We start from the raw sequence: 13,379 nt of genomic DNA, 5'->3' as shown, positions 1-13,379 counted from the left end.
TAACCACCCCCTCTTGGTTCCGCCACTATTTATGATGTCATGAAACGAGGAATATGAAAAATGCTATAGTCTATAGGTATAGGCAGTGGCGGATTTAAGAGGAGCGCTGAAAAATGAAAATCTCACAAGTTTTAATTAGAATTTTTGATTTTTTTCGAATTTGTCTTATAGCATTATTACTTGTTCGTCCCCGCTAACCTCAAATCCTGGCTCCGCCACTCGGTAGAAGAGTCGTATGTATGACATTGGTTTTAGATTATTTGTCTACTCTTTAAGGGTGCAAAATAGACTTTTTCCACTACATAGTTTAAGGAACTTCACCAAACACACTGGCCTCATATTATATTTACACACTTTTGTGACTTGCGAGAGCCAAAGAGATAAACCAAATTATGGCAGAGAATAGCACAAAAGGGCAACCCATTCGTTGCAAAGGTAAGTAATACTCAATTTCGATAATATGCTTAGACTATTTGATTAAGGAGCTTATTAGTGAATAAACACGGTCGTGTTTTGATGTAGCTGCGGTCGCAAGGGAACCGGGGAAACCGCTAGTGATAGAGGAGGTGATGGTCGCTCCACCAAGGGAGTATGAGCTTCGGATAAAGATCATATGTACCTCACTTTGTCATAGTGACATCACCTTTTGGAAACTTAAAGTACTCTACTTCTACTCTTCTACATTTAATCATTCCTATTACACTTAGACCGTTAGACGTATACTCGATTACTCCCTTCGTCGACTAATTTGTTTAATTTTTATTGTTTATAAAAGTATTTTAATCAAATTTAAACAAATAATTGAACGAAATGACTAATATTTGAATATCCAACATATTTCAAGATATATATTGTAATTACGTACTTTCTCTGTTTCATTGAATTGTTTACGTTTTACAATCATAGTATTAGAATGTTTTTTCCGCGTAAATTTGGTTAGATAAGTTTATGATTGTTTATGGTATGGTAGTTAGTTTCATGCAATGCTTGCCTTTTCTTTTGTGTACTTTAACCGTGTAATATTGCTTTGTTGAAGGATCCTCCTGCTTGTTTTCCAAGAATCATGGGTCATGAGGCTGTTGGGTACGTAATGTTGTTTGCTTTACCATGTTCTCCTTTCTTAATTACGTTTCATAATCATTGAGATAGTAAGGTTTTGTTCGAGGTCCTGACGGATAACAATAAAGAGAAGCAGATTGTTAAAACAGATTATATTTGATCAATCATATATATTTGATAGTTTGATTAGCTTAATACGATTAACAACTAAATGAAGAAAATTAGTAGATTGACAAGATAATTACTAGCACTTATCAACTTAAATTTGTAGACTAAAACATTACTCCGTACTTTCTCCGTTCAAAACAATTTCACACATTTCTTTAATAGTAATATTTAATATATGTGATCGAGATATATATTTTAATCATATGTATGGAGTTCATTTGAAAAGAGGGAATATTAAACAATTTGAAAGTGATGTCATACGTACTCGAAATCTGAAAATGAGTAAACATCAATAGTACTAGATTTAATAAATAACTTTGAAAAAATGAGCATTGAGATGAAGTACAAGTTATTGCATTTTTCTTCTAAAAGGACTTGTCATCTACCCCTACTAAATACTAATTAAGTTGACAAGATATATACACTAGCAAGTTATTCTCGAACATTTTTCGGTATTTTAAATAAAGGACGATAATATTAATTTCGATCTCAAGCATAGACTAGGTAGCACCAAAACGGACACGGATACGGACACGACACGGACACGTGATACGGCATCCCATAAAATTTAGGACACGGGACACGTTATTTAAATTTAATAAAATATATATTTTATGGTTATAAATAACAAATGATTTTATTTTTTTAATGTATTTGATATTAAATTTAAATAAGTGAAGGTAAATTTTGACCTTGACTATAACTAATATTCATTTTTCACCTTAACCCATCTTCTAATCAATCTCTTTTGACATTTTATTCCTCGTCTAAACTCTAACATGTTTAGGCAGGTGTCCGACGAGTGTCGGGTGTCCGTGTGTCGGACACGGGACGGCTACTTAGAAGGAATGTCCGTGCTACCTAGAGCATAGATAGTGTTGCGCATGTAACTATGTAAGGTTGTCTTATACAAGTTTTTTGTAAAATAAATCTCATAAATCACAAATTCATACTCGTAATAAGTAGTAGTCAGTAGATGAATTGTAGAAAAATAAGATAAGAGCATATTAAACCAAAACTGTGGGCAGGATTGAACCCAAGACTTTTGGTTGAGCTGGAACAACTTTTTACCAGTTGATCCAAGTGTTCATGGATAAATCTGTGTATATTGATGCTAATTAACAAATTTTTTACTAAGGACTCGGAAATTTGGTACAGGATTGTGGAAAGTGTGGGGAAGAATGTGGTTGATATCGTAGAAGGCGATATGGTGGTACCGGTTTTCTTAGCCGATTGTGGAGACTGTAATGACTGTAAATCAAGCAAGAGTAACTTGTGTTCAAAGATGCCTTTCAACGTATCACCATGGATGCCAAGGGAAGAAAGTAGTAGATTCATGGATATGAAGGGAGAAACAATCTTCCACTTCTTGTTTGTTTCGAGTTTTAGCCAATACACGGTGGTTGATATTGCCCATGTCACAAAAATCGACTCTTCTCTTCCTCCTAATAGAGCTTGCCTTCTAAGTTGTGGTGTTTCCACAGGTATACCTATAGCAGCTCGGTATCAATGAGTGACGCTATTTCATTTTTCATAGTTTTATTACATAGTTTATGATCTGTTTTCTATTAAACACGTACACATGTGAGACCTAAACAATAATCTTCACAAAATATATGTGTTACTATGAAATGTATTTTAATTAAAGGTAAACAAATGATTGACAAAAATTAACAATCAATTAATTAAAATTGTGTTTTAAAACCAATTTGTACGTGATTTACTAACGTATAAACTCGTCTTTCACCCTTATTTATACCGACAACTATGAACGAAATTTAATCAAATAATTGAAAAATATTCACAATCAATTAAAATTGTGTCTTAAAACCAATTTGTACGTGATTTACTAACCTATAAACTCGTCTTCCACCCTTATTTATACCGACATGGACAATTTTCCATATACACGTCATATATAAAGACATTAACTTGCATGGCTACCCATGCGGAATATATTTTGAAATATTAAAGAAGATACGTTATATTTATTAGATTGACTACGTATTTGACACGATTGTATATTCGTATGAATTGAATAATTTCAGGAATAGGCGCGGCTTGGAGAGCTGCGAATATAACGCCTGGATCGACTGTTGCAATATTTGGGCTAGGTGCTATTGGATTAGCGGTACAATTAATCTAAAACAATACAAATTAAATAATATTTGCATTTTAATTTAATTTTTTGATTCACATGCATGCACGTAAATAGATGGATCTTTAACATGTATATATGGTTTTTCGGATGTCGAAGGTGGCGGAGGGAGCAAGATTTTGCGGAGCAGCTAAAATAATTGCCGTCGATGTAAACCCCGAAAAGTTTGAAATTGGTAATGTATTTTTCTCGACGTAAATTTGTGACCGTTTTTGTTACATATGCTCTAATGACACATTGACACATAAAGAAATTAACTAAAAATTTTGATGATATTGAAATAAGATTATTTTTTCATTTTTTCCATTTGATATTTATTGCCAAATTTTCCATTAGAGTACAAGTTTTAAAAACCGCATTAGCGAATCTTATTTATAATCATGATATTCAACATTTCAACTAAATGATTTTAGGGAAGAAGTTTGGAATCACGGACTTTGTAAATCCAAAAAACACCGGAGATAAGTCGGTTGGCGAGGTTTGAGTTATTTTCACATTTAATACGGAGTACATTTGAGTCTAATCATATTCGATTCATATGCGTATTAAGCTAAAAATGTACGAGTAAAATATAACACTTACATTTAACATAACTCGTACATTTTTAGCCGAAATATTTTTCATTTAATAACATTTTTCTTAATAAAGTTACGATATATCATAAGGTTAATTGATTTAGTTATGTTACGCTTCAATAACTTCTCGGTCAGGTTATAAACGAGATGACTGATGGAGGTGCAGACTATTGTTTCGAATGTGTTGGTATTGCCTCTTTGGTGCAAGAAGCTTATTCTTGTTGCAGAAAGGTTCGCTCTCTATCCACATTTATTGTGTACGACCATCGTATGGTCTATTCTGTGTGCGACCTTAATATACAAGATTTGATATTGTACCTTATGTATGTGTTTCTCGTGATTTATCATCACGTTAATTACTTATTTGCTCAAATTTCAGGGCTGGGGAAAAACAATTGTGTTAGGGGTCGACCAGCCTGACTCGAAACTAAGTCTTAGCTCTATCGATGTGCTCTGTAGTGGCAAAACCCTAGTTGGATCACTATATGGCGGTCTTAAGCATAAATCGGATGTTCCCATCCTCGCAAAACTATACATGAACAAGGTAATATTAGTCGATTTTAATTAATGTACGTACAATTTATTCTTCGTAATCACATAATTTGATATCATTTGATCGACATTAAAATCAATTGTCATAGTTAATAAATTTTCAGTTATTTATCGTATTCTAATTTTGTACCAGGAGATTCAACTAGATGGCTTTGTGACACATGAAATGAAGTTTGATGAGATAAACAAAGCATTTGAGTTGCTCGTTCAAGGCAAATGTTTAAGATGCGTATTATGGATGGATTAATTAAGACGGTGACGATGGACAATCAAACATAGAGAGGAGAAATGTACAAGGGTGTGGGACTCAATAACCCACAAGAAGTAGAATAAATTTGCTAATCTTCACCAATTATCAATAAATTGGCATTTGAGATATGCTCTGTGTATGTATAATTAGTTAATTACCGACTAATACTCGTATATCATAACAAAATACCGCATTCTGAAATTCAAATTTCTTAAACATCAAATTTCAGTGGATTTGGAAACTGAATATTCCTCCAAATGGATTTGGAAACTGAATATTCCTCCAAAGTTAAAAAATTTTCTATGAAAAGTCTGTGTTGAGAGTCTTCCAACGAAATGTAGGCTGCTAAAGAGTCATATTAATGTCCCATCTCATTGTTTTTATGCAACCATCCTATTGAAGACATGATCATTTCTTTTACAAATGTCCCGAGTCCCTTGATTGGGTCTGTTATCTAAGACATGAACATTATTAGCTCTGACCTTTTGCTAAAGCATACCAAATTGAAAATCCATTTGTACAGGCAGAAAATCTTCAAAATACTCCCTCCTATTTCCTTATATCTTCTCCTTTCTTTTAGGCACAAAAATTAAGAAAGGGGAAGAAAGAAGGTATAAAGTAGAATAAAGTATTGTAAGTTGTGAAATTTATAGGTGAGAGAAAATAATAAAGAATGAATGATGAATAAAGTATAGATAAAGTAATGAGAGTTGTTAATTTTTTAGGAGAGAGAAATTAATAAAAAATGAATGAAACTTACCAAAAAAGGAAAGAGGGAAGATAATCAAACTTGTGTGAAAAAGGAAAGAGGGAAGATATAAGGAAATAGGAGGGAGTAGTAAATACGGAGTACAACATATTCCATAAACACAAATTCTCCCTTATGACGGAGGGTATCCGTCGCAAACTTGCGACGGGTACCATATTGTCTCACAAAAAACCCATAGGGGGTTAGACAAGAGCACATGGGGTGGGTGCCCACCTTGTCCCCTCTACCCATTTCCACTCACAAAATACCCGTCGCAATATCCGACCCGTCGCAAGGGAGACTTACTGTTCCATAAATAGGGTAGATATATACTGAAAATAACATTAGAGCAATTTCAAAGATAGATTGTTAAAATTACACCATAATCATTCAACAGTCCGTCTCATTAAAGACGGACACTATCCGTCTATAGCTATAGACGGATAGTGTCTCTCTCACAAATGAAAGTGGGTAGTGCAAGTGGGGGTATCCATTTCCCATCCACTTGCACTACCCATTTTCATTTGTGAGAGGGACACTATCCGTCTGTAGCTATAGACGGATAGTGTCCGTCTGTAATGAGAATTTGTGATCATTCAAACTATAAGAGATGCTTGACTAGCAATTTCGGGGTGAAAGCAAAGCGTGTCGATAAGGATGAAGGATGGTGGGGCGCACGAGTAAACCCGCTGTGATCATGAACATGACTGTGCTTTCATCGGCAACATCATAACGAAACAAAACTAACTTCTCAAAGACACTTTGGAAAAACCAGAAACCACCATTAAACAACCTAGCCGGCCACCAGCAGGTACGAGAACCCAGCACCTTTCTACCCTTAGATAAAGCACATCCTATATTTAACTCGATTTGGGAAACTTCAGTCCAGTCACACGATGTTACATCTGTAAGTTTCCAGAGCTTCCAATCTTCTCCTGCCTTAATTATCATGCCTAGACCTGCTTCCATACTTAGAAAATGAGTCGAGTAACGATCTATGATTACGTCCTTAGGCCCTGTAAGTTGATACATAGCTTCAATATCAACATCCAAGGCAAAACCAGAGATAGAATTAGCACCAAACCAATAAATCCACTTATCAATAATGCATGGACGACAAGGCAATACCGACTTCATGTTTACACCTCGAAGATCGATAGATCTCCAAGCTTTATCAGTACCTAGACTGAATATCATCATCTCAGCTTGTTGAGTGCCATTAACGTGCACCACTTTATAACGACCAGAGGAATCAATTGTGAAACCGGTATCTTCACCAATTACTTCAAACCCCGCCAATGGAGGCAGAGTAATTTTCACCTTAGTCAAAGGATTTATCACATGAAATAAGTTTGGGTTCGTTGAATCGTGAAGCAAGACTAACCCGTTACAAGAACCCACTAGTTTGGCAGGGAATGGAAATTGAATTTCTGTTCGCTTAAATAGAGAAGTGTCTTCTTCGAGGCTCTCGATAGAAATACACTGATGTAGTTCACCAGGGACTTGAATAAGAAGAGCAGGTGGAGCCAATTGACGATGCAATTTTATGAAAACAGGGTCAGTAACTATATGTACCACTGTTTGCACACGTATCTCACAACCTCATGCAGGATTTTAGCAGGAATAAAAACTAGAATGTTGAATATGATCTCTCTCGGAAGATCCTTTTTCTCTAGTACTTGACCTTTACCCTTGTCCTTTCCTCTCGACGCCTGAAAAATTCTTGAGCTTGATGGAGCACCTGACTGAATCATTTTACACAGTTTTTCCATAAGGTATTCACACAGTTCGATATTTGGAGGTCTTTCAAGTCTCGACATATGTCAAAATGAGCAAGAACACGAAAAATCCACTTGCACTATCTCATAAACATAGGGGAAAGTGATGGCGGTGGGAGATAGAAGGAAGAGGGTGTAATAGTTGTTCCACTAAACCCGGGGAACAGTTACCCACATCCCGCCTAACCACCAATCTCCTTCTATTTCCTCTTATTTTAAGCTCTATTACTCCGCTAATAATTCCCTCAAGGTTGGCGGCTATTATTGTAAGTCCTCCATATGTGGAGGTACTACACAATGTCAAAGAATGCATTGGCAACAAAGTCTTATATTACTAGGAAGATTTTTGCATGGAAGAAAATGCTCTTCTTTATCAACTGAATTGCTGATCAGTTGCTATAAAAGATTAAAAGGAGATGAAATAGCCAATTCATTGTTATACATATAGTATGACTAGTAGCGAAATAACAAAACATGTCTCGGATAAATTAGCTTATGTATTATAAAGTAAATAATATAATTGTAATTATGATAAATAGTTATGAAATAGTAAAACGAGGGAGCTTATCTGGATAAAGAGGAGGTTGTGACGTGACTTGAGGTCACTGTCCTAAAGTCAAATATGCCCCGTCTGCTACACACGGCCTCAATGGCATTCGACCCCCAGATTAACACAACCGCTGCGACTTCGGTGTAGGCAAAGACGCAGATGAGAACAGCCAAGATCGTTGCCAGAAAACCTCAAAGAATATTTCTTAGGAATGTATGGGAGAAGAATGATTTTTTGTCGTCTCAAAACTGAAGGATAATGCTTGTTTATATAGGCTAAAAAAAGCTTAAGAATTAACGAAATCAGTTTTTAGAAAATAAGAAAGCATGGTAAACCGGGCAATTAGCTTGGATGACCACAACAATCAATTCCGTAGACTGCGCCAATCAGTCTCGGAAATTGAACCTTTGAAAATATTAAAAAATGTTCCAAAAAACAACTTAACTGGTATTTTTCCAATGTGGGACAAAAAGACTATTAGAGCCATTATTCCAACATTCATATCATCACTTGGTTTGTTGTACATTCTTTCTAGAGTGATCAGAAAAATTTAGCGCAACCTGAGGTCGTGGCCACCCAAGGATGTAGCCAAATTAGCGAACCTCAATAATACTCGTAGTATATTAGCGTTATTGTTATCTTGTCTATTGTGTATTTGGGTGCGGTCCATATATTATTACTCCCTCCATCTCGGTCATTTGTTGTCTTATTTGATTTTTTGGTGTCTTGGTCAATTGTTGTACTTTCTATTTTAGGATTATTTGATCTTTCACATTTAATTTGGTCCACTTGTAATCTTATAATTGGTCCCCTCCTTTTTTTTCTTAGTATTTGTGTCAAAACCAAAGAATAACAAATGACCGAGACGGGGAATATATTTTATCTTTACCAAAAATCCCCAACAATTACTCCCTACTTTTCCTTGTGCTCCTCCAATTTACTTCGTGCATGGTGTCCTAAACGACACTTTGACCATTATTTTATCCAATTACGGATTACTATTATTGGTTGAGAATATTTTGGGTGACAGTTCAAAAGCTGCCTTATTAGAGAACGGACTATAAACCACTAGTGATTAAAATTAAATTAGGGAAAATAATCTCACATAATTTTGCAGATCTATTTATTTGCTTACCTATTAGAATCTTCAGTAGGTCTCATGAGAGACCGTCTCCCACTAATTTAGTGGGAGACATAATAGGGAAAAAAGAAATTTAGTGGGTCCCTCACCCCATCATGTGAGAGGTCTCTCAATAACGCTATTGAGAGACCGTCTCTTCGAAGTTTTTATGTAGAATCTTAAGCTCGAAAATTGAAAATAAATTCACAAAGCTAATAAACCAGCCCTAATTATAAAGTACTCATTTTGTCTCAATGACGTGTTTAATCAAAAATAAATAAATGATTGGAACGGGGAAGTAGATAGTTGGGAACACTACACAAATCAAAGATAGCGAGAACTAAAAGAGAATACCTGTGAATGAGTGTCTGTCGCCATTTCCTTTGCGCCACAGTTGCTCGTCAAATGTGAGAGTCTATCGGTTATTGGAGTCGGGAAATACACTGTCCGCCGTGACGAGCTTGGCCCAAGTTATGCTTTTATTTTGGAACTCTAGGCCCTTGGGAGTTGGGTCGGATCACTTTAAATCCGGTTATTTTTCAGCTGAGTCGAGCCCTAGCTTGGCCTTGCTCGACTTGTGCTCTTAAAGTAGAACTCGAGTTCGAGCCGATATAGAGCTTATCCGAGCTTAAAAAAATTGTGCTCGTTATCAAGCTTGCGAGCTTTAATGCGAGCTCGAGCCAAACTCGAGATCAACTCGAGCCTGTATATACAGCCAACTCGAGATCAACTCGAGCCTGTATATAATTGTCGAATTGTCATTTTTCTCTCTTAATATGTTCAATAACAAGGCTCGAAAGGTTTATATATAAATATTGAAAAATCAATAAGACATTATTGACATGTGTGATATAAATATATAATCATAACAAAATAGTTTTATAAAATATGGCTAATATCTCATCAAAGTACACAAGTTCGAGCCGCTCACGAGCTTTTCGAGCTGAGCCAACGTTTGCTCGGCTTGACTCGTTAAGCTCTCGAGTCGAGCCCACATGAACCGAGCTTTGACCGAGCCTTGCTCGCGAGGTGTCTCGTCTCATTAACAACCATAATTTGGATAATTTGGTGGGAGACATAATAGAGAAAAAATAAATTAAGTGGGTCCCTCACCTCATCATGTGAAAGGTCTCTCAATAACACTATTAAAAGACCGTCTCTCCGAAGTTTTTGTGTTATAATAAATATTGCAGTAACATTTTAAAATATTCAACTCAACAATTTAAAATATCAATTTATTAAAATAAAACATTATTGTACATATTTCTTAATTTTGTTGGGCCTATTATTATTGGGTTAGTCTTATGTAAAAAATGTCTTACCTAACAATATGTGATAGTGATACAAGTACTCAAAATCGTAATTGCAAAGGTTTTTGTTTAAACATAAATTGTTCTATAACACCAATTTATCAATAAAATCAGCCCAATAAATCAAAATTCAATTAAAATAGTTAATATGGTTGTACAATTTTTTATTTATTTTAATAACATATCATTATAATTTGATAACTTACACATTTTAACATGTTTGTATTCATCTTAAGATGTCAGATTATCAAAATAAAATAAAAATGTAAACAAAATTAAATATTAAGTTTGGGCTATTCTTTTATTGGACCAGTCCTATAATATAGGACGGTTCTATAAAAGAGTTGAATTGGTGTTGTCAGTATTGTTGATTTTTGTTTTGCTTGGGGTTTGGTCTAGTTTAGTTAAGTTGGATTCCTTTTCACCAATCTAATTTTATGAATTTTCAATTAAACGTGTTAACATTGATAAGGAAGAGGAAACTTGGGAGAGGTCAACCACAAATAGGATTATACATCTAATTGTATAAGTATTGTAAAACCTAAGAATCCGAGCTTATATGTATTTTTTCTGAACTAATTCAAAGTTCATTTCTTTAATGTGTAAATGGATGAGTTCAATACTTTCTAATAAAGCTCATATTATTTAACATAAAGCTCGGATACTTTATTACAAAACTCAGATTCTACACCGTACAACATATACAACTGGTTGTATAATCCATGAATTGGAGGTCAACCAATTAAATTATCTTCAGTACCTCGAATGAAATTGCCCCAGCTATCGGTAAAGGATACTCCTGATCAACACAAAAAAGAAATATTCACAAGGGTAAGAGCCAAATTGCCAACTCAACAATTAGAGATGGCCATCGGGCGGGGGGCAGTGGTCAGTGGACAAGTTAGGCTAAGGGGTAGGGGGCGAGCACGACACTACTCTTCTTTGGTGTTGAGCCGAGTCGGGCTGGACTTCGGAATCGGTAGCCCGAGCAATCGAGCACGACCTTGCGAGTGGCAGAGTAGGAGGAGCTAGGTCGGGTCTGCTTTATTTTATTTTTTTTAGTGTTGGACACAAGTCGGGCCAAGGAACGAGGGCATTGGCCCCGCCCCTTATGAAAACCGGGTCGTGCCAAGCTAGGACACGAGCTAGTTGGGCCGTGATATTTGGGCTCGAAGTGGCGTTGGGCCGCCACGTTATCCAACTCCCATGTCAGGTCATATTTAGAGTAAGTTTCAGTAAACCAGTACACTAGGGGCAAGTGGAATACTATTATCATAACAAAATATCCCATTTTTAATTTCAAATTTCTTAAACAACAAATTACACAAAACAAACACATACATACATAAGCACACATACAGTACTTACATACACAACATAATTTCATAAACAAAATAATAAAACCATACGACACTCAAATAAAATCCAACAACAAAAAGTCCAACAAAACCAAACAAGCTTTAATTATTTCATTTCTCATCAGCATGCTCCTTCTTTTCCTCCCCTGTTTTAGAACTAAACCCAGGGATCTTCTCCTTAATCTTATCCAAGAACCCCTTCTTATCCTTTTCACCCTCGACACACGGTTCCGCCACAACCGGGGTAACCACCGTCTCGTGGTGTTCATCAACCTTCTTTTGACCAGGCAACTTATCCTTGATTTTATCTAGGAAACCCTTCTTGTCTTGATCTTCTTCAGGGTGAGATGGCTCAGAGTATGTCACCTCATGTACATGAGGATGTGGCTTCTCCTCGTATTTCTCGATCGGGACGTTTGTGTCTTCTTCATTTTTGTGTCCTGGCAGTTTTTCCTTCAGTTTTTCTTTCAATCCTTTCTTTTCTTTCTTCTCCCTTTTCTTCCTCTTCTTCTCTTCGTCATCTGCTTCGTCTTCAGACTATATTCGACAATTGAATCAAATAACATAAAAATTAGAATCGTAAACCAAGTTAAGACGGTCTTAAATAAGTTAAGAGGTCAAAATGATCGTCAAACAATAAACAGGTCACTTCAGCTTCTTAGTTACGTAATTTTATTATGTTAAATTAATACGGTCTTACACAAATATACAAAGACGATATAATTTTGAAATTACCAAATCACGATTAGTCTCAATATAGACGTATATAAATGAAACAATTCCTAAAACAATTAGTCTCAATACAGACGGATATATAATTTTGAAATGAAAAATAACAAATCACTAGGCCTAAAAAACAGGGTAATACATAAATAAAACAAATCCTAAAACAATTAAGTCTCAATATAAACGGATATATTGTCTAAAGTGAAAGACGGATCAAATATGCTTAAATGATAACATTTTTTGGCCCCACCATGCAACTTATTATTTGTCTTATGCTTTAAAGTGGGTAGATATTAGGCTCGCCTATATCTATAGACGGATATCTTCTGTCTATAATGAGAATTTGTGATGCTAAAATTATAATAAGAGAACTAAATCTTTAATTTATACGCAAATTCTCGTGTAAAACGGTTTTGTACAAGTGTTATTGTAAAACCGTTTTACAAAAGACTTAGACAACCTATCTAAAAATTCTCATGTAAAACGGTTTTACGACATTTTATTGTGAAACCGTTTTACAAAAGACTTACTCGTGTAAAGAAAAAAGAAAAGACTTACAGAGCTGGAGCTAGAGCTATCAGAACGGTGAAGTTTCTCAATCAAACCACCATGTTTCTTCTCTTCATCTTCTTTCTTATACCCGGTTTCGGAAACTTGAACCTTATGATCAAATTCAGTTTCCAACGTCGACTTCTCTTCCTCCTTCTTATCCTTCTTCATGAAATCAAACAACCCGCGATCAGTAGTCTCGACTCCTGATGCGGGTACTTGCTCATTAATATTCTCCGCCATGATATATTATTTGGATTAAGATTAAGATTATATTAACTCAAATTATATGTAATATAAGAAAGAAATGATGTAACGGATTATATATATATAGGAGATAATAAAGAGGACTTTAATTTGTTTGGGAATCAAGTGATTCTTTACTGCTTTGTATTGCTTTGCTTTAATAGAGGGAGTGATTGATGGCTTTTTAGTGTCGAGGATGTAACGCCTTTTATAAGGCGATTGTAACGCGTTT

The 13,379-nt window shown here is 35.4% G+C and overlaps 2 protein-coding genes across 2 annotated transcripts; one reads left to right on the top strand and one right to left on the bottom strand.

The window, feature by feature from the left end:
- On the top strand, positions 1–4,985 carry LOC141604625 (alcohol dehydrogenase-like 7). The gene is made up of 10 exons (XM_074423054.1): positions 1–435; positions 523–659; positions 1,037–1,083; positions 2,386–2,711; positions 3,276–3,358; positions 3,485–3,560; positions 3,799–3,863; positions 4,096–4,191; positions 4,340–4,504; positions 4,646–4,985. The coding sequence occupies exons 1-10, from the start codon at positions 393–395 to the stop codon at positions 4,757–4,759; spliced, it is 1,152 nt and encodes a 383-aa protein (XP_074279155.1). The 5' UTR covers positions 1–392; the 3' UTR covers positions 4,760–4,985.
- Positions 4,986–11,543: 6,558 nt separating this feature from the next.
- Positions 11,544–13,379, bottom strand: LOC141604623 (dehydrin ERD14-like). The gene is made up of 2 exons (XM_074423052.1): positions 12,911–13,379; positions 11,544–12,163 (listed from the first exon to the last, which is right to left on the bottom strand). The coding sequence occupies exons 1-2, from the start codon at positions 13,142–13,144 to the stop codon at positions 11,738–11,740; spliced, it is 660 nt and encodes a 219-aa protein (XP_074279153.1). The 5' UTR covers positions 13,145–13,379; the 3' UTR covers positions 11,544–11,737.

Source organism: Silene latifolia, chromosome 10 (assembly GCF_048544455.1).
Source record: "Silene latifolia isolate original U9 population chromosome 10, ASM4854445v1, whole genome shotgun sequence".
NCBI classification, from domain to species: Eukaryota; Viridiplantae; Streptophyta; class Magnoliopsida; order Caryophyllales; family Caryophyllaceae; genus Silene; species Silene latifolia.
This window is presented reverse-complemented; position numbering and strand designations above follow the sequence as displayed.

Bases quoted from the DNA above. Each gene is read 5' to 3' on its own strand.
- LOC141604623 (XM_074423052.1), bottom strand. From the start codon at position 13,144: ATGGCGGAGAATATTAATGAGCAAGTACCCGCATCAGGAGTCGAGACT. The intron at 12,164-12,910 runs GTAAGTCTTTTC...TGTCGAATATAG, and splicing joins ATAGCTCTAGCTCCAGCTCT to TCTGAAGACGAAGCAGATGA.
- LOC141604625 (XM_074423054.1), top strand. From the start codon at position 393: ATGGCAGAGAATAGCACAAAAGGGCAACCCATTCGTTGCAAAG. The intron at 2,712-3,275 runs GTATACCTATAG...GAATAATTTCAG, and splicing joins AAGTTGTGGTGTTTCCACAG to GAATAGGCGCGGCTTGGAGA. The intron at 4,192-4,339 runs GTTCGCTCTCTA...CTCAAATTTCAG, and splicing joins CTTATTCTTGTTGCAGAAAG to GGCTGGGGAAAAACAATTGT.